Below are 21,063 nucleotides of genomic sequence, written 5' to 3'. Positions count from 1 at the left end.
TTTGCCATTTGTGTGCATTTTCAGTGAAAAATATCTTCAGGAGTTCTCATAATATAAGTGGATTTAAAAAATCTGTTCAATTTGAGAGTTTTTAATAATCTAGACTCTAGTATTTTCTTAGATATTGGCTGGAAAATATTTTCTCCAATCCTGTAGCTTGTTTCATCCTCTTAACATTGTCTTTTTCATAGTGTGAGATATTATAATTTTGATGGACCAGGTTATTAGTTTTCTTTCATGGATCATGCTTTTGTTATCCAGGTTAAGAACTTTTCATCAAACTTTATATATTGAAGGTTTTCTCCTGTGTTTTTTTTTCTTTTTTTGTTTTTCATTTTTGTTTTATTATTCATATGTGCATACAAGGCTTGGTTCATTTCTCCCCCCTGCCCCCACCCCCTCCCTTACCACCCACTCCGCCTCCTCCCTCTCCCCCCACTCAATACCCAGCAGAAACTATTTTGCCCTTATTTCTAATTTTGTTGTAGAGAGAGTATAAGCAATAATAGGAAGGAACAAGGGTTTTTGCTGGTTGAGATAAGGATAGCTATACAGGGCATTGACTCACATTGATTTCCTGTGCGTGGGTGTTACCTTCTAGGTTAATTCTTTTTGATCTAACCTTTTCTCTAGTACCTGTTCCCCTTTTCCTATTGGCCTCAGTTGCTTTAAGGTATCTGCTTTAGTTTCTCTGCGTTAAGGGCAACAAATGCTAGCTAGTTTTTTAGGTGTCTTACCTATCCTCACCCCTTCCCTGTGTGCTCTCGCTTTTATCATGTGCTCATAGTCCAATCCCCTTGTTGTGTTTGAACTTGATCTAATGTCCACATATGAGGGAGAACATACGATTTTTGGTTTTTTGAGCCAGGCTAACCTCACTCAGAATGATGTTCTCCAATTCCATCCATTTACCAGCGAATGATAACATTTCGTTCTTCTTCATGGCTGCATAAAATTCCATTGTGTATAGATACCACATTTTCTTAATCCATTCGTCAGTGGTGGGGCATCTTGGCTGTTTCCATAACTTGGCTATTGTGAATAGTGCCGCAATAAACATGGATGTGCAGGTGCCTCTGGAGTAACAGTCTTTTGGGTATATCCCCAAGAGTGGTATTGCTGGATCAAATGGTAGATCGATGTCCAGCTTTTTAAGTAGCCTCCAAATTTTTTTCCAGAGTGGTTGTACTAGTCTACATTCCCACCAACAGTGTAAGAGGGTTCCTTTTTCCCCGTATCCTCGCCAACACCTGTTGTTGGTGGTGTTGCTGGTGATGGCTATTCTAACAGGGGTGAGGTGGAATCTTAGCGTGGTTTTAATTTGCATTTCCTTTATTGCTAGAGATGGTGAGCATTTTTTCATGTGTTTTTTGGCCATTTGAATTTCTTCTTTTGAGAAAGTTCTGTTTAGTTCACTTACCCATTTCTTTATTGGTTCATTAGTTTTGGGAGAATTTAGTTTTTTAAGTTCCCAATATATTCTGGTTATCAGTCCTTTGTCTGATGTATAGTTGGCAAATATTTTCTCCCACTCTGTGGGTGTTGTCTTCAGTTTAGAGACCATTTCTTTTGATGAACAGAAGCTTTTTAGCTTTATGAGGTCCCATTTATCTATGCTATCTCTTAGTTGCTGTGCTGCTGGGGTTTCATTGAGAAAGTTCTTACCTATACCTACTAACTCCAGAGTATTTCCTACTCTTTCTTGTATCAACTTAAGAGTTTGGGGTCTGATATTAAGATCCTTGATCCATTTTGAGTTAATCTTGGTATAGGGTGATATACATGGATCTAGTTTCAGTTTTTTGCAGACTGCTAACCAGTTTTCCCAGCAGTTTTTGTTGAAGAGGCTGCTATTTCTCCATCGTATATTTTTAGCTCCTTTGTCAACACAGGTTTTCTCCTGTGTTTTTTTTTTTTCTAAAAATGTTATACTTTTTACTTCTAAGCTCATGATCCATTTTGACATAATTTTCATATAAAGTATGAGACTTAGGTTGAGGTTCAGTTTTTGCTTGGATACATGCATGTACAATTATTCAAACACCGCTATTGAAAAGACTATTTTTCCTGCATTGAATTGCTTTTGTACCTTCATCAAAAATCTATTGGGTATATTTGTTTGTGTCTACTTATGGGGTCTCTGTTTTGTTCCCTGCATCTATGCCTTTGTTCCTCCAACAATTCTATGCAGTCTTTATTACTGTAGAGTTTTGAAATCAAGTGGATTAATTTGTTTTACTTCATTCTTCTTTTTCAATATTGTTTTAGATGTTCTATTTCCTTTTCCTTTCTGTGTACCTTTAAAAATAATCCTGGTTATAGCTATAAAAAATCTTGATAGGATTTTGGTAGAAATCATGTTAAATCTGTACACAGATTTGGGAGAATTAAAATTTTTACTATGTTAGGTTTTCTTTCTCCTTTCTTTCCTCTTCTCATCTGGTCTGGTCTTTTCTTTTTTCTCTCTCTCTCTCTCCACAAGGTACTGGAGGTGGAACACAGGGCCTGTGCATGCAAGCCATGTGCCTTCCACTAAGCTTACACCTCCAGCCCACTAGTGTTGGGTTTTCAATCCATGAAAATAGTATGTCTCTTAATTTACTAAGAGCATCTTTGTAGTTCTCAACACGTAAGTCCAGTTAAATGTATATCCAAAAACTTAAGTTTTTTTAGAAACTATAAATGGAATTGTATTTTTGTTGTGTACATATTTATTGTTAATATAGAAATACAAGTGATATCTATATATTATTTCCTATAATCTCACTAACAGTTTTGCTCTTGATGTGGGTGGAACTCCTTGGGATTTTCTACATAGAAATCATCCCAGAACAGTTTTATGTGTTACTTTGAAGTCTATATACATTCTATTTTCTCTTCTTATCTTATTTCACTGGCTAGAAGTTCTAGTACTGTCTTATACAAGAACAGTGAGAACAAACATTCTTGCCTTGTTCCTAATCTTAAGGGGAAAGCATTCAGTCACTCACCTTGTTAGTTGTCAGGTATTTTTGTAGCTGCCTTTATTAAGATAAGGAAATTCACCTCTATTGTATTTCTGAAAGTTTTTTTAAAAACATGAATGGATGTTAAATTTTCTTAAATGCTTTTTCTACTCAATTGATATGATCATGTTATTATTCTTCTTTTTCCTGGGAACATGGTAGATTACATAGATTTTTGAACATTAAAACTATTTGCATATTTAGAATATTCCCCAGCTAGCCATGGTAAATAATTCTTTGTGTATATCTCTAATATTTTGTTAAGTACTTTTGTCTATATTCATGAAGGATATTGATCTATAGGTTTCTTTTTTATACTGTCTTTGTCTAATTTTAATATCAGAGTAATATTAGCTTCATAAGAAGAAATTGTGGTAGTTCCTTTTCCTCTGTTTTCCGGAAGTTTTTCTACAGAATTAGTATTATTACTTCTTTCAATGTTTGGCAGAAATGTCTAGTGCAGCCATCTCAGCCTGGAGATTTCATTCTGGGGAGTATGTATTTATTTTGGTGACCTGCCCGTGGGGGTTGACCTCAAGGCCTTGCAATTGCTCTGTCATTTGAGCCATGCCTTAGTCCCATTGTTTTGATTCTTAAGAAGTTGTTTTCTCATTTGGAGACCTTCCATTAGGCGTTGTTCCAAGATATGTGAGCTGAGGACACAGTCTTTCACCTGAAAATAACTTTGAGTTCTCCTAATTTCTGTAGAATATTTTCACTGAATGAACTAGGCTGACAGTTGTTTTCATTCAGCACTTACATGTGTGCTACTTCCTTTGGCCTTTGTGGTTTCCACTGTCAGTTATTATTTTTTCATTCTAGGGAAGGTGCTGTTTTCCTCTGGCTGCTTCAAGATTTTGTTCTTTATCTTTAATTTTGGAAATGTGAATATGGTGTGTTATTTTATTGAACTTGAACTGTCTTAGCAAAATACCACAGACTGGGGTAGCTTAAATAACAAAAATTTATTTTCTCATAGTTCTAGAGCCTGGAAGTCTGAGATCAGGGTGCTAGCATGGTTGAGTTCTGGTGAGAGCCTCTTCCTGGTTTGTAGATGGCTACTCTCTTCCCTTCTCCCTACGTCCTTGAACGGTGGATAGAAATAGTTTTCTCTCTTCCTGTTTGTATAAGGCCACCAATCCTACTGATTAAGATACTACTCATATGGAACTCACTTTACCTTAATTACCTCCTAAATCCAAATTGTCATCCCATCTTCAAATACAGACACACTTGCGGGGGGAAGGTTAAGAGTTAAATATGAATTGGGGGAGGCTCATAATTCAGTGCATAGCATATGATATGATATGGGTTTTTAAGATTTAATCTGCTTGCATTTCACTCATCTTCTTGAGTCTGAAAGTTGATTTTTTTAAAAATCAGATTTAGGGAGTCTTAAGTCCTTATTTTGTATACTTTCTCAGCCATGCCTCCTTTCTCTTCTTGTGGAACTTCACTGACATGAATATTCTAACTGTTGTTGGAGTTCACTTGTTTATGTTTTTAGAAGGGGAGGAAAGTTGAGACAGGGTGTCATGATGTATCTTAGGCTGGTCTTGAATTTGATAGGTAGCCCTGGGCTGGCCTCAAACTTGTAATTCTCCTGTCTCTACCTCACACATGCTGGGATTATAAGTATGACCCACCATGCCCAGTTCTAGTCAGTTTTCTTAATGTCTCTATTCTCTGTTTTGTTTGGGCTGGATAGTTTCTATTGCTCTATGTTCTAGATCACTTTTTCCCTTCTGTCTTCCATTCTGCAAGAGTTTATTGTATTTTTTCAGTTATAAAATATCCATTTGTTCTTATTTATAGCGTCTTTATCTTTGCTGAGACTATTTTTTTCAATTGTTTCAAGTGTGTTCATAATTGCTCTTTGAAGCACTTTTCAATGGCTGCTTTAAAATTGTCAGGTAATTTTAACATCTCTATCATCTCACTGGTGACATCTATTGATTATCTCTTTTCATTCACTTTGAGATTATCTCAGTTCTTGCTATGACTTGTGATTTTTCTATTGAAACCTGGACATTTCGGTTATTATGTTGAGTTTCTGGATCTTATTTGAACTTTCAGTTTTACTTGACTTTGTCTGGTGCTGCTTTGGTGGGGAGCCACCACCTTGCTGCTTGATCCTGGTAGAAGTCTACCTTATCTAATAGGACTTCACTAATACCTCCCTGCTGTTGGTAGAAGGGGTGCTTGTTAAATACTCCCAATGATCTCTGTTGGTACTGTAATGATAGTGGTGGAGTTGCCCCATTGTCATTAGGTGCTTGTAAATGTCCTGGCTTGCCACAAGGCCTCATCTGGCTCAACTGTAACTGAAAGAATAGAGAGTGGTACCTTATGACTTCTAGGTAGGAGTGACAATTCAGGCTGCCCACATGGTCTCAATTGGCACCATGGGCTTGGGGATTTCATTATAGCATAGCAGAGATGAATGTCCTGACTTCTTGGTTGGCCTTTGCTGACACCACACATGTGGGTAAGTTTGGATTCTTCATTACAGCCTGGCAAACATGCAGGTCTTGATCTTTGCTTGTTTGCGAAAGAGTGGGACCACACTTTTGCTATGAGTTTTGGCTGGAATAGAACAATTACTTTGTAAAGTTTTTGTTTTCCTACCTTTTCTCATTCTTTGACTAGAGACAGTAAGCTTTTGATAGTGCTTGATTTTTTTCACTTGCACCCTTTGTTGTTTCCACATTACAAGTTTCTCTAGCACCCAGTACAAAATATGAAACAAGAAGAAAGTTCACTGCTCTGTTCTTCTTATAGGGCCTAAGGTCCCTAGTCAGTCTACCTTCTGTCTACATTTCAGTTCTCTTATGTTTATTTGACGAATAGTGTATAGTGGTTTGATTATAGTTAATAAAAAGAACAGGGCTGGCTCAAGTGGCTCAAGTGGTAGAGTACCTGCCTAGCAAGCATGAGGCCCTGAGTTCAAACCCCAGTACTGCTGAAAAACAAGAGACAATAATAGAAAGAACAGGAGCAAGTATGACTTTCAATTTTTCCATGAAATGGAGGTCTTTATACGTGTTTTGAAAATAACAAAGCATCTGATAAATGCATGATAAACAACAGATCACTTGGCTAATTATAGGCTGAATTTAGGGACTCAGAGTGAAGGCTCATAAGGAGCTGTCCAGGGTACTGGACTCTCCTTATACTTCCATGGATGAGAATTTTCCATTGCTTTGTCTTATTGTTTCTAATAGCCTTGAGCCTTTCTTCTGTTTTCACTTGTTTTGTACCAGCCTCCAACTATTTTGTCTTTTCTCCCTCATACTCAACTCAGTTGCTTCCTTGTGAACCTATGCTTAGCTAGATCTTAATAACTGGCTATTCCTTGATGTTTTCATAATAATTTGTATTTGCTATCCAATCGCTGTTTTTCAGTCTGCTGTGTCCTTGGAAAATTCACACCACTGTCATGGTCTGCAATTGCTGTGCCACTGCTTCTTTTAGAAATTGAGCTTCCCTATTTGTGGAATGGTAGAACAAGTCCTCTGAAAGAATACACAGCATAACAGATTGTCTTCTTTCAAGATACTAATAATTTCAGTCTGGAGGAATGGCTCAAGCAGTAGAGTGCTTGCTTTATAAGTATAAGTCACTGAGTTCAAACCCCAGTTCCACCAAAAATTAAAAGATACTAATAGTTTCATAGAGAAAGTAGAGCTAGGTATAACTATAAGGGATTTTCTGGGGCTGTTTATTGCTATTTAATTTTAAATATAAGGAATAGAAAGTAATTAGTTAGCTATTTTAAGTTTTGTTCTTTTCCTTTTCCCTCAATTTTGATTATTTGCAGAGAAGTAACTGCAAAACATTTTGTCTTATTCAACTGGGAGTATTGAAAGGGTATGATGCAGCTGTGGAAATAGAAAAGCATTTTCCCATTAAGAATAATTTCTTTCAGAAACAGAAAAAATATAGCAGTCTTCTATTATGACTTGACTTTGGAGTTGAGAAGTAGTTATTCTTTACAATTATTCCCCTAAAATAGTAGGTAAAAGGGCAAATAATTAGTTTGAAATTTCAGTGACCTCTAAACCAGATTTGACCTGTGTTCCCAGTAGTATGTTTACTTGGAGGTGTCTCTAGAACTTAAATCCACCATTGGCAAAAGATTTTCCTCTTCTTCAGCTTTATGGGAAACTTTTCTGTAATTTTTCCCTAGCTGCTAGTCTATTAACCCCAAAATATTTAGTTTGTTTTATGAGATTACAAAATTTTGAAAAGGTTCTAGAAAAATATATAGACGTAAGAATCCTCAAGGGGTTTGAATTATACAGTGAGGTAATTCTTAGAGGCATTCATTGAACATTTACTTATTCTCTGCCTGATGCTTTATAGACACTATTTAGTTAGACGCTAAATTGTGGATTTCGTATGTAAATGTAAATTGTGTAAATATGTAAATTGTGGATTTAGTATGTAAATGTTGTCTTTTAAGTGGAGATCCTTTATCTGCTGTACTTATTAAAGTAATTGACTACCAGGTGGGGAACATTCATTTGGTTGATCTCTGCTTATGAGTGATGGGTATCATGTTTCATCCTCACTGTCTTCCAGTCTCTCCTGTACCTCTTCTCCAATTTTTGTGATGAAGGCTGTCTGTGTTCAGTTGTGTTGCTATAAAAATACTTGAGATTGGATTATTTCTTTTTCATTCTGGGGATTGAACCCAGGACCTCACACTTACTGGGAAAGTACTTTACCACTGATCTATACTCACATTCCCTTCAATAAATTACAAACAACAAAAATTCACATCTCAAAGTTTTGGAGGCTGGGAACTGCAAGAACAAGGTGTCAGCACTCAGTGTCTAGGGAGAGGCATTTCCTGCTTCTGAGATGTGGCTCCATCTTCTATAGTGGATGAATGCTATATCCTCACTTAGAAGAAGGATGAAGCTAGAAAGGGCCTAAGCGCATCCCTTCCCCCAGCTCTCTTATAAGGCAGTAATCCATCCATGAGGATGGACCCCTCATGACTTAATTACTTCCCAAAAGGTTGTACCTCTTACCACCACCAGAATGGGGATTGATTTTCAACATGAATGTAGAAGGGGATGCAAGTATTAAAATTCAAGACAGCTTTTCTGTCCTCTGATTTGCAAAAATAGTCTGTTTCTAACAATGGACCACTTTTTAAACTAGCATGAAGTTAACTGGCCCACCTGAGGATTAAGTCTATAACTCACACTTAACTACTTGATCTAACCAGCTGAACTAATCTGCATCAGTCCAAAAGGCAATACCCAATTGAGCAACACATTCATCATTTTATAAGTAATTAAATTTGAAAATTTTTAAGGTCTCAACCAGATAAAAGCGGTAGGTTAGACTGCCTGGAGTAGATACCAGGTTTTCTGGATTCCAATGTCATAGAAATTTAAGAGAGCTACTATACCTTTTAAAATGGTGTTTGTGTCTTACTGCACAGGTGAGTGATGAATTGCTGGATGAATGATGAAGTGTTCTGAATGGGGTGGTTTATTATACATTGTACATCGTGTGCTGTGCACCACTGACCTGCTGAGAATCAATGCATGTTCTTCTGAATATTGATAAGGTGAGGGATGTGGTACTTTCTATCTGCTATAAGGATATTGTGAGTATTAATAAGCTAACTTCTATGAAGCAAATGCTTATAAGCAGGCCTTTTCATTTGATAGCAATAAATATCTGAATTAGCAACCAGTCAGAGTAAGTGATTGCTTAGAATTTTTAAAAAATCATATTTGAGAACATTCAGCACTGAGAACAATGATTAATTAAGTGAGTTAATGGATCTATTTCATCGAATATATAATAGTTCTTAGGAAATTTGTATTTATGTGAATTATAATCAAAGCATTTTGTACTTAAAAGCAGTTTGCTCTCTTAAGAAACTTGGTTGTTCATTTTGAGATCTCAAACATATGAGGATGATCCTTTTATATAGTAGAAAAGTAAACTGAAGTTCACACATAAATAGTTACAGGTTTCAAACGTGAAAGATGTAAATGATTTAGGGTGTACTGTGAGCACCTATTTAATGTGGTAAAGCAGAGAAGTTAGTCTCTTGTTCTCAAATGACATAGGTCTGGATTCCAATCCCAAAACCATCCTTAACAACATATGATCTTGGGTAGTTTACTTCCTATCTCTACATCTGTGAATGCTCATTTCTAAAATGAGGAGAATACCAAAATCGCTGGGTTATTAGACGAGATAAGGCATGAAAAGTGCTATGAATTCTACCTCCATAAAGGTAACTGCTTCTTTTATTAATATTGTTAACACTATTATTAAGAATGAATTAAAGTGATGCTCTTTCCTGGTGAGAGGTTATGGATAATCACTGAGTCTATATTTGTTAGCCTCACAAGATGACAACACTATATATAGCATTCTACCTCCTAATTTCTGCTTTTTGTCTAAGGTAGGAACAAAGAAATGGCAGCTTCAATCCAAAAATATCCTGAAGAGGCACACCTAACCCTAGGATTGGGTGAAGGGTTTAATTAAGACTTCTACATTATGGGTCTGGAACAAGTCCCCTTATATTTGTTCCAGAATACTTCAAACATTTGTAGTTACTTGAAGCTCTGAACCAACAAATAGAAGGGACTCAGGTCACTGTTTGCTGTAGAAACAATGATAGTTTTTGCCCTGCCTTCTCTTCTGCTCATTGCAATAGCAACACAGCTTCAAAATGTCCTTTCTAGTCATGCATTCTGATTGCAGTAGTTATTTAAAGGTTGTGGCTAATAGGAGAGTAGATACCCCCAGTATTTCCCAGAACAGAACTCACATTCTAGGATTGATGGGTCCATGTGACTTCCTGAATTGGTGATTCACACTAAGAAAGGAGATGGGTTTGGTATGACAGAATCTGCAAATTCAAATAAACCCTCTGGGAGAGGATGAGGCTGCCAAAAGACCTCTTTGCTGCCTGAAGCTCCAACTGTATGCACAAACAACCTGTCCCAGGCCCCAGGTGTGTGCAGGTTTCTAATTGCTAGTGCTGCACTAAGATTTGAAGGGTGAGAGGAGAGTTGCAAAATCACGAACACTGAGGGCGGTGTTAGGAAGGCAGCTTCCTGCACACTGTTGTAGGTGTTAGTGAGATTATCAATTGCTCCGGGAGAGACATGGGACTGGAGGGCTTAGGGAACGTGGTGGTCCCTTTCTTCGCTGGTTCTGCCCCCCAAGGGTATGCTTTCCCAGGGATCTGCACTCTGCACTTCCATTTCTGCAGTGAAATTAACTGGAGCTCGGCAGGTAAGTCTTTCAGCTCACCTTTAAAAAAACGTGTGTGGTAGGGTGGGCTGTACCCCATTTTCCTTAAATTGGACATGTTTTCTTGTTGCAAAAGTGGTATTTAAAAGCTTAAATGTGGGACAGGGTTTTGAAGCAGCCAGATAACTATGTGGCCCCGAAGGAGAAGGAAGTGTGGGGGTAAACAAAAGGAAGGGAAGGGACTCAGGCATTTTCTTTCTAACAAATCTTTCATTTTTCTTAGAAATTTTGCCTCCAGGCTGATGCCTGGCTCCAGAACAGGGTCTTTGGCATGAGTCATAGCTGTGATGTTCCCCTTTTTATTTATTTTTTTTCTTTGGTTACCGCTGCATGAGAGCAGGCAGACAGAAGCAGGGTTGCACGTTGTCAATACAGGCTGCAGAAGTCAATAAGCAGCCAGACAGGGAGTGAAATTGGAGGAGGCAGCTATAGATTTCTTAGGTTATTTCTTGTGAGTTTTTCAGAACTTGTGTGATTCAGGCTTGTCAGATACTATTTTGAGCTGGGCTGAGACAAACATATTCCCCTAGTGCACCAGATGTTTTCTGCAGCCTCCCAATTTCTAGAGGCACCTGGGTTGGCTTTCATGGGGGAAAAGGAAGTGTCCAGGAAGAGACAAGGGTGAGGGAATTGGAAACTGTAATGGAGGAGTGACTGTTCTACTCCTGTTACAGTTTGGAAGAAATCATAATATAGCCCTGAGGTAATTATTAGAATAGTAGTGATTGGCTTGAGTCCAGGGACCAGCCTTATTCAATTCAGAGTTTAGATCAAACTGGGTCCTCAAGAAATGTATGTTGATTGAACGTTAGTACCAAAATGTATACTTTTGGGTTCTGCTTAGAATGACAAGATGGAGTAATGAGGGAGTCTAATGCTGGTAGGTAGTTTAATGTTGGTAGGTGATTATGAAGAGATAAGTTCTGTTGAACAGTAGAATAATCTCAAGTAGAGTTATTTGACAGGGACACACATAGAACCTCTTTCTCTCTGTCCTCTGTCTCTCTGTTTCTCTCTTTTTCTGTGTGTGTGTGTGTGTGTGTGTGTGTGTGCATGTATGCATTTGTCTCTTTCTCCCTCTTGTTAGTAATGACCTGCTTCCAGAAGAATTTGATGCAGCTTATCAATGAAAACTGGTATCAGTGAGGATAAAAGTGACAAAAGGCTTTATCCAACAGTTGACCTTCTGTGGTTCCACAATGACATGGAAATTGAAGTATAATGGTCACTAATTTTAATTTAAGCATTTATTTAACCTCCTTTTCTGCCAACTTTAGGCTTGATGCAGCAAACCTAGAAGAAAGTAGATGGATGGCCTGGCCTCTCTGCATCCTAATGAGGAAAAAGTAGCAAAGGGCAGGTAACGGTCACATAGGTGACTGAGTAATATGCAGAGGGTAGGCTTAACATTTTGCCCTTGGGAAGTGATAAAGCAGAAAATTGGGTGGCTATTCTCCATTCCTTAGTCTGGACTGCTATTTTGCAGATGTACAATGCTTTGCGTACTTTTTCTCTCTCTTTTTGAAACTGAATCCAGAAGATGCAAATAGAATGGTTTCCCTTTCCATCTTGCTTAACAAAATATTCTATTATTTTCTCAGCTACTAAACTATTCTATTATCACTGATCACAACCTCCTCAGCTCAGAGTGTTTGTCCCCAGTTGAAGTTTACATACAAACTACACAGGCTACCTAGAGCCTGGATTGCCTTTAGAGTAGATCCTGGGGAAGCAGGGGGAGGGTAGAATTTCTGCAAATGTGAGGGCTGGAAGGTTGGCTGGGAGCCAAGGGGATTGTGGGCAGACGCTTTGCATACTGAGTGAACTTTGCTTAGCTAATATTCCCCAGCTCTAATCTGGAGCTAGAGGAGGGACATATTCATTCCTTCAACCCACACAAAAATATTAACTTAACATCCACTCTGTGTATGGTGTTGCGTTCTCGGCATACTCTAGGAATCGAATGCAGGACTTCCTTTTCCCTAATTAGCCTACTACCTACCACTACGTGCTGTTATATGTCTCACTTACTTCCTTTGGGACGGAAAAGGGTCTTATCCTATTTCACAAATGAGGAAACTGAGACTCATGCATCAGATGCACCTTATCTAAGATTGGATAGTTAGTGAATAGATGAATCTTGATGGAAACTGCTTCAACTGCATTGCACATACCCAAGGAAACACACATTTAAAAAGTATAAGGTTGCAAGATTTTGTTAGGGAAGGTCCCTATGGAAGAATAGAAATTAAGGTGAATCTCAAAGGATTAACAGATAACACAAAAAAGCCCAAAGTGACTTAAAGAATAAGAGGGGTGGTTATTGGCTCCCATAATTGAGATCAAATAGTGTCACCAGGTCTGGATTTTCTGTCTGTGGTCTGTTTATCAGTTGACATTATCCTTGAGCTCTGTCCTCTGTCCTCTGGACCCTCCAACCCAGCAGCAGGGTTTCACCTGCCTGCCAACACCATCCAGTTCTTGAGTCTAGTCTTTCTCTTTGGGCCTCAGCTGTGGCTGGGAGGAGATAGGAGATAACAGACTATTCAGCACCCTGTCCTACAGAGCACAGTGAGACTATTAGTGAAGAAATTTCCTTAGAAGAGAATTGGAGTGGGAGAAGGAGGAGTGGATGCTTGGCAGCCCCTCTCTCAGCATCCTGTAGCAGAAGATTGAGTGAGATGCGGGGAACAGAATAGCTCACAGTATGAGCAGCTGGTGGATGGATAGAGAGTAAAGGTCCCAGTTACATCTTCCTAAGGGACATCTGATCCTTGAAGTTTAATAACTACCTCCTGGAGTGCAGAGGGTCTTAAGATAATGAAGTAGTAATCCATACATCCAGTAGGGTGAGATCATGTCACTGGAAATGGGTGATTGTCTTTCCCATGGATATTCACAAGATGCTTTGTCTCTGGCCTGAAACTGTGCAAACTCTGCATTGATATCCTGGCCACTCCTTCCATGTAACTTGGGTCTTAAAAATCAACAGCTGCTCAGTGAGGAAGCAGAGTGCAAGGAGAGAAGAACTCAGGGCCTGAGAGGTTGTCAAATTGCCCAAGGATGAAACATTTGCTGTTGCCCTCTACCAGCCTATGCCTAGGTTCTCTCAAGGGACTTCCGCTTTTGAACATGCAGAAGCTTAGTGTTTGGCTCATCAAACATAGAGATCACATGGAGGTGTTCTTGTTGTTTTCTTCTTTCTCCAAGAAGCAACATGGGTAATGAGATAGAATTTGGTGCTAGGAAGAATTGGGAGACATGAGTTTTTATCTGGGATCTATACAATGCTATTCCCAATTTGATTTTGTACAAGTTTCTGCTACTAATGCCCCAGAGAGATTTCCCATATTCTTTCTTCAGATGAAATTATTTTATAGTAGAGTTTTGTTATTCTAGCAAATATACACAAGGTTGTGCTTGGGAAGGCGATTTCTGCCCGTGTTTGAGCCAAATTAGATTTAGCAGGTGCGTAGGGCTGCAGAAGAGACTTGATGGTAGATAGAATTATAGCCAGGACTCAGAGGGGGCATTGGAAGTCTTAAGAATTGATCTTTGAATCCTACACTGAAATTATCCCTTGAGCCTTCCTTCACCTGTGCTCCATTGCTCTCTGGGTGTGCCAGAGTGTACCCATTCACATTTGGGAATAATCGTAGATTCCATGTTTTTCCCATTTTTTAAATCTTTTTTTTTTTTTTTTTTTGGTGTTGAGGATTGAACTCAGGGCCTCAAGTTTGCTAGGCAAGTGTTCTACCACTTGAGACATGCTCTCAGTCTCTTTAGCTTTTAGTTTGTTTCAAATCTGGTCTCATACTAACTTTGGCTAGGCTGCTATATTCCTACCTGAAACTCTCAAGCAGCTGAGATTACTGGCATGTATCACCACATCAGGCCCTTTATCTCTCTTTTTCTTTCTGCTGCTCAGCCCTTTCTGAGCTTCCTTTACATATCCCATTAGTCAACAAACTCCTATTGATTTTATATTCAAATCCCTCTTAAATCCAGACCACCTTGTTCACCCCCACTATTCCAGTGCTCATTGGACTCAGCATTGTTACCTCACTGTGCGAAATACTCAATAAATGGTTGTTGAATGAATGCAGAATGAGAGAATGACACAGGTGAACTTTAGTGAAACAGGCCCCCTGTTCCCAACTCTCCACTGTCTGTGAGATAGACATGGGCTGATAGTTCTAGAAACAATTATAGGAAAGAGCTAGGTCCTTTTGTGTCTAACTTATATTTTGTCTGTGGTTACCTTCTTTTATGGGGGATGTTCAACCAGCGCATGTCAACCAAACTGTTTGTTTCTACATGGAAGACCATCTCCCAGTCTTCCTAAATCCCTCCCCTGCTTCTCAAAGATCTCATTTTACCACTCTCATTTTGCCAGCCTCTGGGAAACCTGATCTAAGCCTGTAACGCTAGCTGTGCCCGCTTAACAGCTTGGCAGGAAGAAGAAGCAATTGAATTACCTGTTTACACTTCTGATCTCCCAAGCTCATGTCAGAACAAGGGGATAATAGCAGAAACTGTTAACACTGCTTGGGACTAGTATGTCCACATGGCAGAGAAATTTATCACATGAAAATTCTTATGTTCTTAAATCTCTTTCTCCATCAGAACTGCTTTCCTCCCCTCATTTTCCTTGCAACAGATTTCCCTTTGCAGTATCTATGCACAGAGTGCTTTCCTGCTGGAAACAAAAATACTTAGTTGACAGCTCACAACCCTCTGCCCATCTGATGGTAGCCGGAGGATGGAGAAACATGCCTGTTCCAGAAGTGCCCCTGCAGAGCTGTTTTTAAGACGCCGCAAGATAACTGTCTGCTCAGAAATTTCTCATGGGTGTGATGGTTCTCAAAGCAGGAAGGAGAGGGAATTCCTGGAAGATTTCCCCTCTGCATACTGGGGGGTTGAAAAAAACTTCAGGTCAAAGTCATAAGTCAAGTTGAGGATGGAGGTTTCTAGTGGAGGGGGTTGGGGACTCCATCTTAGGTTGAGAATGGTTCCTGAATGGCTTCTACCCAACTTGTTTATTTCTCAGCTATCAATAGAAACCATCAAAGTAAGGATGACTCAAGACTCTCTCCCAGAGAGCACTACTTCATGGCTTGAAATTTCACCACTAGAGCTCCATTCCTAGCCTCATGGGATGAAACATACATCCATGAATCTCTTTATTTTTTTATTTTTTCTTTTATTCATATGTGCATACAATGTTTGGGTCACTTCTCCCCCCTTCCCCCCGCCCCCTCCGTTGCCCCCCCTCCGCCTCCCTCTCTCCCACCTACTCCCCTCACTACCGGGCAAAAACTATTTTGCCCTTATCTCTAATTTTGTTGAAGAGAGAATATAAGCAATAATAGGAAGGATCAAGGGTTTTTGCTAGTTGAGATAAGGATAGCTATACAGGGAGTTGACTCGCATTGCTTTCCTGTACATATGTGTTACCTCATGAATCTCTTTATACAGCCCCTGCCAAGATCATTCATTCAAACAGTATTTCTAGAGCTAGACACTGGGCTGGTGGCTACAAATATATAAATAAGTCATGTTATCTACTGTCAAAGGAGCTTAAAACCTGATGAAAATGTCTGTCCTAAGAATAATGGGAACAGAAATTGACAAAGACAGTGTCTACCATGTGCCGGCACTGTTCTCTGCTAGTCATGCCTGAGCCATTGCAGTGTCACCACAGCCTGGTGAGAGTCATATCTCTGTTTTACAGGGAAGGGTACTGGGACACAAGATTGTTATGTGTCCTGCCTAAAGTTGCAGAGTTAATATGTACAAGGCACCATGACAACAGAGGGAACAGAAGTACAGTCAGAGAGCAGAAAAGACACATGTGAACATCTACACTGACTGTGGGTTGCTGTCTTCCTCTGAAGTCAACATCATTCTCACTCTTTTTCAATTTAGCTGTTCCTGTGAAGGTACCTAAGTCCCTAACCTTTTAGTATGAATTTATCATTTATACATTTGGTACCTGATGGAGAGGGTAGAACCTGGGGATGTGGAAGGCATTCAAGATGACATGGACCTGCTTCTTTTTATTTTCCTGGGTCTTCTCTATTTTCTGAGAGACAAAAAAGCAAATAGTCAATAAATTGGCATACAGATGGGGGAGGTCATTGGGAAGATAGACTTCAATCTCTGCTATTTCCATCAGTCTCTTTGACCATGAGATCTCTTATTTATGGTACTCTAGCAAGACTACTTTCCTTGTAAGAGGCAGAAAACTCAACCAAAACTGCCTTAAGCCTAAAGCGAATTTAGAGAGCTCCTGAAGGAGAAGGCCTAAGGTTCAGTCTAATCCAGGGTGTCATGTGATGTTTCTAGATTTCATGTTTTTATCTCTCTTCTTGATTCTGCTTCCCCCTTGCCTTATGATCACAAGATTAATGCAGAAGCTCTGAACCTCACTCTGCAAGTTGATGTGAAAACTACTTTCCTGAGTAATGAGAAAAAGAACCCTGAGCTTTTCTATCATTGTTCCTATTAGGCTGACTATCCATTTCTAGGGCTGTCATTGTGCTCAGGGAAATAACCAGCTTAGGCCATGTATGTAAGGATGGAATGAGAGTGGGGAGGTGGAGAGGTAGTGGATCTTCAAGGAAATTTAGTTTATCTTGGAGAAATGTGATGACATCCTTCACTATAAACACTTCTCAAGTGACGACTTATATCATAGCTCCTTTGATGTTTTATTCTCTTCAGGGCTACCTACATCCTCAAGACCTATACCTCCTTATTGTCCTTATTTATCAGTATGCCTTCTCTTTTCTCAGTGGTATGTCAAAGTGGCTTAACATGAAGAAGAGGAATAATAATAAATGGACTATCAGGCATAAACTGGCTTTTACATTTTTATGTAGTTTCTAAATTATTTTAAAATTATTTTTTATTTTTTATCTCTTAACTAATATATAAAAACATAAAAGTTGTGAATATTAATAGGGTACCATGTACTGTTTTGATACATGTAGACAAAATGGTGTTTTCAGTGACCCTTAAGTTCCTTTACTCCTGAGCTGGAGTTCTTATTCAGAGCAGATAGACCCAGGACATCTTTGTTCCTACAGATGGGTGTTGGTTGAGTGTCAACATATGGGGAGATATGTGGATGAGAGGAGCTGATGTCAGGAGGGCTGCATTGGAACACTGGACTTGAATTAAAGGGAAAGTCTTAAGTCTTCAGTTGATGAAGAAAAATCTCCATAGATGAAAGATGTGATGCTCTGGCAGTTTCCTTGTAAGGATGAATAAGAAAGGGTCCAACTTTCTGAAAGGATCACAGTGCCACTGGACATAGTCTGGAGAGGTGTTCTATTGGGCCACCAGAAGGGGACTTGAGGCTCCTGCCCTCAGCACCTCTTCCCTTGCCCCCAGGAAAGAAAGCTTTGTGGAGAAAAGTTACACTGCTAGACTGAGTGGCCTGAGATAATGCATTTAATCTTGTGGAATCTAGATTTCTTAGTCTACAAATGGAATTAACAGAAATATCTACTTTATGAAGAAATTGTGAAAATTAAACCAAATGTTATTATATAAAACTAGCACAATATTGAGCCATAGTGGACAATTTATTCACCATTATTATTCTTCAAGTTTTAGACGTTTTCTCCTATTCTGTAAGCTCTGGTCTAGATACTCAGCTATTTAGAGGTTTCTCCTGAACTCAATGCATGACTTCATAACACTAAGCACACTGATAATGAGTGATTGAAATTAACCTGTTATTCATGCATTTAAAAAAGTCAATATTTTGATGAATTTCACCAGATCACAGAAAAGTGGAGGTATTCTGATTAATCTCCATCTTCCCTTGCTGGAGCACAGATGCTAGGTAAGAGCTGTTTCTGTTGCACTTCCTGTTCTGTCTCTGACTAGCCATACCAGTTTTAGAATTAAATTAAATCTCTAATCTCAGTGTCATGATCTTTTAAATGAGGATAATAAAACCCATCCACAAGGTCATTATAAGTGTTTGAGACAATTCATAAAACCTGGCTCTGTTATGGCCTATATATTGTTAGTGCCCACCCTTTGGGGTTTTACAATGTAAAACATCACTTCCATGCATGCTTGTCCCTGGAAGACTGTGGGCCTGGAGGACCTCATTTGGTAATGGGTGAGCCCCCTACACTGGGCATGGAAATACATGTGAAATTAAAGGCTACCAGTGCAGTGCCCCTGTGGCTCCTCTTTCCAAGCATGGGGTCAAGGTGGCTGCCAGCTTATTCTTTTGAGAGAATGACCTTGCTTTCATGCTCCTGGAGCTCACATGCTGAAGGGATTACTACATTGGATGTATGGTTGGATTTCATGGACTTCAAGTGTTCTTTTCCAACTTTCAGATTCTGTGTATCCATGAGTTTACTTCCAGTTGAGAAATAATCTTTATAATTTGCTAGTGACATAGCCTTAAATAAGTTACTTAACCCCTCTATTCTTCAATTTCTTATTTTTTGGAATGGAGTTAATGGATGGTTGTAAGACATAAATGGAAAAATGTGTGTACTATGTTTAAGCACAGTGTGGTTAGATATTTGTGATGCTCACTGATATTCAGTTTTCTTCTTATTTGAAACATGATGGGTTACACTTCTTGACTCCTTTGTAATTGGATAGGTCTATGTGCCAAATCTGGCCAATAAATTCTGACCCAATATGAGATCTGTAAATTCTGGATGAGAACATTTTATGTGGTGATGTGTGACTTTTTGACCCAGTCAAGGTAGTATTCAGCATGGTGACTGAACACTCTGGCCAACATATAATGGTATTCAGTACAAGAAAAAAATAACTTTTGGTATACTGATGCACTTATTTTTGGAGGTATATTTTCATTGTTCCTTCTCTTAAGCCATACTGATTGATATATACAATGTTTAATCCAAGAAAATAGCTAATAAAATTTGTACACTTGCTGTGTGCTCACACTTCATAAGAATATTCTAGAAAATATGTATTATTATTAACCTCATATTTAGATAGTTCAGAAATGTTAAGTAACTTTTTCAAGGTTCCCCAGCTAGTAAGTGGAAGAGGAGCAATTTAGACCTACCTCAATTGACGTCAGAGTTTGTGCTCTTAACCACTATTCTACAGACTCCACAGACCAAGCCTGTCATTTCCTGGTCTGATAGCCAATATTAATCCTGCCTTTCCTTTCTCTTGAACTGTATCTCCTCTCAATTCATTTGGAGATGATTGACTCTGTTGGCCATTACTCTTCAGAATGGTGAAGAGGTTGGAAAACCAGTACAGTGACCTGCTGTGGGTGTCTGATGCTGAGGTTGTTACAGGAAATTTTTCATTTTCTTTGTTTTACATGACTTCTTTTGGTTTTTATCTATTATTTAAACCAAAATCTTTGATATGGCTTAAGATTAGTAAAGAGGTTTTTTTCTTTCTACCTTTGCTTGAAGGAATTAAGGTGATCATCTTGAGTCAGGCTTCTTAGAAGCACAGCCTGAGATTCTGCCTATGTCATTTATTGTGAGTCTGCTCTTAAGAAAAAGCTGTGAAAAAATGAGAGAAGCAATATTGAACAGGAGAAGCAGCTAAACTAAGGTGTGGCATAGCTGAAGTCTAGCTCCAGCCTGATGCCATGGCATGGAAGTGGGAGGCTTAAAGCATGATTTACATCACAGAGCTTTCCCTGCACTGGGGCAAGGGAACTGAGCTTCTATAGTCCTGGATCAGTTGTTAGCTTTGAGTGTGACTTCTAAGGTATCTCAAGGTAAAGTGACTCTTAATGGCCAATGACATTCCTCCCAAAAAGGATGCAGGTGTGAGGCAGTAACAGGCAACACCTGCAGTGCTTGGGGTATGGGTGCACCTTCTAGAAAATCTTTGAGGACCATTGATAAAACACACTAAAGTGTCTGAGGTTAGTGGCTTATACTGTTTGGATTTGTAGCTTGTTACAAAGAGGTAGTGACTTATGTAGATAGCACAGTGGAAGAATGTGACCTCAGCAAGGTTACTAGATTCCAAGATCATCAATATAGAAGTCTCCCACTGGTATGGTCTGAACGTTTGTGTCCTCCCCAACTTTATATGTTGAAGCTCACTGTGATTATGTTTGGAGGCAGGGTCTTTGGAAGGTTTAATGTTAGACATAGTCCTAAGGGTAAAGAACTCATGGTGAAATTTGTATCCTATGAAAAGCAAAAAAAAACCACTTGCTCTCTCAATATGCACATGACAAGGAAGGTAATGTGGAAACATAACCAGCTCTCTCCAAGAGTTCAACCATATTGTACCCTGATCTTGGACTTCTAGTTTCCAGACAATAGAAAATAAATGTTTAAAACACCTAGTCTGTTCTATTCTATTATAATAACCCAAACTAATAAACTTGCCTTTTTAAGGCTTAGGCCTAAAGTTGGTACACTGTCATCTCTATAGGCAAAGCAAATCACTTGGCCAATCCAGATTCATGGGGAGGGTATTAGAGTAGTCATGTTGGCAGAGTGGCTTGTGTGTATTGGAAAGGGGAAAGTTGTTGTCAGCCATGTTTAGAGACTATCTCTTGGATATGTTCATTCCAGACCATTAATAAACAATACTATGCCATGAGCGGTTTGATCCTTTCTGTTCTGATACAGTGCTGTTTTTGAGCAACAGACATTTACCATGGCAGCCAATGTCCTGCAGAGACAGTATTTTTAGAGTTGACATCACAGAGGACCCAGTGCTCAGCTGGGTCCTGAGTGAAGAAAGGGGAACTACTATGACGGGA

The 21,063-nt window shown here is 39.0% G+C and overlaps 1 protein-coding gene across 31 annotated transcripts in view; it reads left to right on the top strand.

The window, feature by feature from the left end:
• The window catches only part of Nrxn3 (neurexin 3), a 1,521,272-nt gene that overhangs the window by 221,038 nt on the left and 1,279,171 nt on the right, over positions 1-21,063 (top strand). Inside the window, exon 1 of one of the 31 annotated variants that reach the window (XM_074067433.1) lies at positions 9,562-10,286. The exons of 29 other annotated variants lie outside the window; for them this stretch is intronic. In XM_074067433.1, the coding sequence (XP_073923534.1) occupies positions 10,157-10,286 (130 nt within the window). In that variant the 5' untranslated portion in view covers positions 9,562-10,156. Of the gene's footprint in view, positions 1-9,561; positions 10,287-21,063 lie in introns of those variants that run through there. One more of the 31 variants, XM_074067438.1, reaches the window with a different exon arrangement.

The sequence above is a fragment of the Castor canadensis genome, chromosome 3 (assembly GCF_047511655.1).
Source record: "Castor canadensis chromosome 3, mCasCan1.hap1v2, whole genome shotgun sequence".
Lineage (NCBI taxonomy): Eukaryota > Metazoa > Chordata > Mammalia > Rodentia > Castoridae > Castor > Castor canadensis.
The sequence above is the reverse complement of the archived record's forward strand: the minus strand, read 5'-3'. Positions and strand labels throughout refer to the sequence as shown.